Source organism: Osmerus mordax, chromosome 27 (assembly GCF_038355195.1).
Source record: "Osmerus mordax isolate fOsmMor3 chromosome 27, fOsmMor3.pri, whole genome shotgun sequence".
In the NCBI taxonomy this organism is placed as follows: Eukaryota; Metazoa; Chordata; class Actinopteri; order Osmeriformes; family Osmeridae; genus Osmerus; species Osmerus mordax.
Window position 1 is genome coordinate 8,443,995 of NC_090076.1, and position 4,555 is coordinate 8,448,549.

The 4,555-nt window shown below is 40.2% G+C and overlaps 1 protein-coding gene across 1 annotated transcript; it reads right to left on the reverse strand.

The window, feature by feature from the left end:
* Positions 1-1,313: 1,313 nt before the first annotated feature.
* Positions 1,314-4,209, reverse strand: barhl2 (BarH-like homeobox 2). The gene is made up of 3 exons (XM_067230736.1): positions 3,672-4,209; positions 2,486-2,711; positions 1,314-1,626 (listed from the first exon to the last, which is right to left on the reverse strand). The coding sequence occupies exons 1-3, from the start codon at positions 4,207-4,209 to the stop codon at positions 1,314-1,316; spliced, it is 1,077 nt and encodes a 358-aa protein (XP_067086837.1).
* Between the last annotated feature and the right edge of the window lie 346 nt (positions 4,210-4,555).

Consider the following 4,555-nt stretch of genomic DNA (forward strand, 5'->3'; position numbering starts at 1 on the left):
AGACCAGCAAAGGTCAATTTGGCTTCAACAAGAATTTCCGACCGAAATCAGCAAACGATTCACCAATTAGGGAAGCCCAAACAAACGTGCCTCGAGGCGTTTCCACTCTAGTCAATTCACATGAAAGCATCTCCTGCAACTATTCTCTAGGGTAGGCTACATGATTATAGTTAAATAAAAATAAAGTATTTTAATGTTCATTTAATTACAGTCCCACGTGATATTGGTTTAGGCTTGGTCACTGATAGCAACACTAACCCAAACGAAACCGAGATTTAAAATTAAATGAACCAGGCTACTCAAAACACCGTTTGTGTCTAGGCACACACAAAAATCCCCCGTGGTGGCCAACTCAGTAATGGTTTTATAGTTTGAATACATGTTTACAGCCTGGTCCCCCTGGCCCAAATGCGCAAAATTACAAATAAATCATGTAAAATTAAAATGTTCTATAGGTCTATAACCATTAAGCTACGCTATGGCTACAATTCAATCAACCGTAGTTGGTCTATGCGCGTTTCAAGTCCATTGCAGTCCTGGGACATGTAGGCCAATGAACAAGGGTCTTTATCTCAAGGGACGTTTTATTTGTTTAAACTATTTCCTTGATGTAGCTACTTGATGTAGGCCTATACATGATCACGCTGAGAATGTCGCGCTTGCTGTCTGTCCGACGCTGTCCTTGGAGTTCTGCTCCAAAAGAACAGCTGTTCACCCGGGACCACCTTCCCGATTCCCAGGCCTTCTTAGCATCGCATTTAATCAAACCATTTATTCTCATCACCATGAAGCCAACACATATGTACGGCGAGCGGAATTCAATTGAAAACGGTGTTACTGCACAACGTTTTGATTCTTAAAAATTGGTGTTTAATATTAGGCAATGAACTTAGTCATAATAGTCCAAACTCGCTACCTTTGCGAATGCCGTTTTTAGGCATGGCATTTAGTCGAAAGCGATGGGGTCGTTCTTCATTTATTTTGATAGAAGTGTCTGAAATGCATTTAATATCATTATTTCTTTATTCAACCCTTTCTCGTCCATCTAATAAACTTTAAAAGTTTATTTTCTAGTATAAGTGTATTTGTACAAAAAACAAACAAACAATCAGACATAGGCTATAAACAGTCCTTTTTCTGTCATGGCGTTGATTCAGTTCGTTGTAGCCTATGTTAGAACTGGCTCGTTAAATACCGCCTTTACTTCTTCTGTAAAATTGTCTTTATATAGTGTCTCTAGAAAAGTATGGTCAGGGTTCAGCGCAGTTACTCACATCACATGTGTTTAAACTGTTTTCTGGTAAACGTCTTATTTATCGCTGATGCTGTGTACCGGGGATGGAGTTAGCCAGTGGGTTTAATGCCGGTTGCCCCCCTGGCCCAAGGCCATGGATGAGTACTCTCGGGACAAGAGGTCTCTGGAGACTGGGATGAGGAGCCGAAGGAGTCCGGTACATACTGCTGTACATCGCTGCTGCCGCGGCGGCTGCTGTAGTGCTGTCCATGGTGCCCAACAAGCTGGGGTGGTAGAAATACGGCGACGGGAACATTCTTTGTAAGGCGGAGTAATTTCCGGCTTCAGCCAGTAGCTCTAATCCAACCGCTGTCTGTCTCTTCCACTTCGTCCTGAAATCAGATCAGAGTACATCAAATCAATTATTCAACATGTTCAGGTTTGGCATATTCCCCACACACCCTCCTAATTGGTTAAGTCTCATTATTAGGAGCATGAATCGCTGGCATGGCTTCATCTTAAATTAGGCAAAAGAAATATCCAAATAACGGTTTAGGCCATTTTTATATGCGATAATTAATTTGTGGGTTAAAATCATTTCTTGAATTGTTTAACAATCGTATTGTTGTTGAGTAGGCTATAGGCCTATATTAATCATGGCTTGTTACAAAAATAATTCTTAATGTCACCTACTGCTCGTGAATTTGTTATATTTGTTATAACTTGGAAAATTGTGAGAACATTAAAAATTAACCATTAACCATATTCTAAAATAAAATAATCTAAAATATTGTCTGAATATGACAGAAATAATGCCTGACGTATAGATAGGCCTATTAACTAAACGATCTTAATTACCCTTTTATTTAAATTACTCACAAATACTAGATACTTATTTTTAAATGATCTAATCAATTTGGCATATGTTCATAAGAAACATTTTAAAATAGGAAGATTAGCCTACATTATGTAACATATGAGCTACAAATTATCCTGTTTTAAGGCCTATCCGCATTTGCACATAGCTTATAAGGCCTCATTGTTGGGAAATAAATCTAAGATCATTATGAACTGATGTCAAAAATGACATGTCTCCTAAACTGTTGGCATAAATGCCAAAAAACGTGGCCATGAAAATAGGTTTCCGCAAGAAATTCGGCGTTGCCACCTCAAGTCTGATTACAGTTTGCATATCATCACACATATTATGGTGATGCCAAATTAATAAGTGGAAGAATTGCAGACACATACCGTCGATTTTGGTACCAGGTTTTCACCTGCGTGTCCGTCAGGTTGAGTGCTGCAGCCAGGTCCATGCGGTCTTGCACGCTGAGGTATTTTTGACGCTCAAAGCTTCGTTCCAGTTGATTCAGTTGATGGTCTGAAAAGGCCGTCCGTGCTTTGCGAGGTTTTTTCGAGCGCACAGGCGGACTGTCTCTGCTACTTGAGATTTCCCGGTCACCCTCCTCTTTTGATCCTAAATGAAAAACAGATGATAATAGATTAGTGAGTTGTAATAATTATATGATTAAACTTTACTTAGCCTATCAAGTGAGCGGCTTCAGTTTCAACCCAAATGTATAGTAAGTTAACGACAGATTTTTTCTAATTTATAGGGGGAAAATCATGAATAACTTGATATACCCTAACTAAATACATCATTTTAGTGGTATCAAGACGCCAATAGGCCGATACAAGTTTTGTAAAACCTAAGCAATCTGGTGGATATGAGGCACACGTGTGTTAAACAAGACAAATCAAGGCCAAAAATAAAGTGGACTAGGCCTATTTGTCAACAAAAGTTGTGGGTTTTTTTCCAGATAAAAAACCCTGGGAAATCGATATGTCAATCCATCTCTATTTGTAGCTGTTTTTGCAGTGCTTCATGATCCCCCCTCTAGGAAGAACAATAATCTCTCTAATTGACCCACTTGGGAGGCTTGCGCACGGGGAAAATCGTCAGGCTTACATCTGTTTTCGGCTCTATTATGCTAATAAAAAAGGAGTTGAAACGAAAACCTTGCAATAGCCTACTATTTTCTCAGAGAGTTTTATATACATAGACTCATGTAAATTCAAGGTACAAAACATTGGTAAAATGTGCTTTAGTTGTGGCTATAGCCTAGCTAATAGTAGCAAATATAACATTGCCTATCGTAATTCCTTTAAGTATTATTGCTGTTATTGTTATTATTGCTGCTTAAATTATTTTCTGCACAGTAGCCTAAATATTATTTCTAGGCTAGTAACCTTGTAGCTGTAGAATAATCATTACTAGTAGCCTATTATAAGGTGCTATTCGGCTATTTAGTGTGACCTATTTGTAAAATAAACCCTGCATGTAAAAAACAAATCTATAACCCAGTGTGGTTTGATAAACACAACCTAGAACATTTTCAAAAAATATATGTTTAATTTTAAACAAATGTGTCCTTACCGTTGCATTTCATTTCACTTTGAATGTCGTCTCTCTTGTCCAACTTGCTCCTATTTTCATCTTGTTCCAGTTTGGGCCTGAACCCGTCCGGGCCCGTGGCACTCTCTGGTTTTGGTGTGTGGTGGGGTGACGATACACTGGTGCTGTAAGGTGCACAAGCTGCTAGGGGCTTGCTGTCACCTAAAATGTCTTTGATTAAAAATGAAGAGGTGGCAGTCCTCGGGGCACAGCCGGCCCCTCCAAGCTGCTGGGGCTGAGGCGATAGCTGCAAACTTGGTGGCTGGTTGTGATGGTGGTGATGATGCTGAAGGCTGTCTTGCGCCAGATGAGGATCGGCGTGCTCCATAGTTACGGAGATGGGGGACGAGGGGGCTGTTCCAACAGTGTCTATCTCCGAACATGGTGACGGGGTGGCCTGGCTCCTGAAATCCGCTGTCCTGCTGTCGCCGAGACGAAAATCTCCGTTCATTAGCACGGGGTTGTTAGCGTTGGATAAAATAGTGTCTATTCCAAAATTCGACCCACTGGATCCTTCCATAGTAAGAAAATTATTGATCAAGTCTTCATAACAACGTCGAAACGCTTGTTACCCCCATGTAATTCTAAACTAAACGAAAATAATACGAGGACACAAATGTGTGGCGTGTGCACTCACAAGAAATAAAATAAACTTTCACACGAAAAGTAGTAAAATAAATAGTCGAAGGCGAAATCCAAGTCTGAAGTACGGTCCAAGACGTTGCTACATTCAGTGAAAATCAGGAGAGCAGTGGGTCTATGTAGCCCGGTCCACGTCCTTTTGTTTTGGATATTGAACTTTCTCTCAAAGTTGAGGTGTGGAGAGATTCTGAAGGCTAACTCCTCGACATCACGCTCCCCTTTTG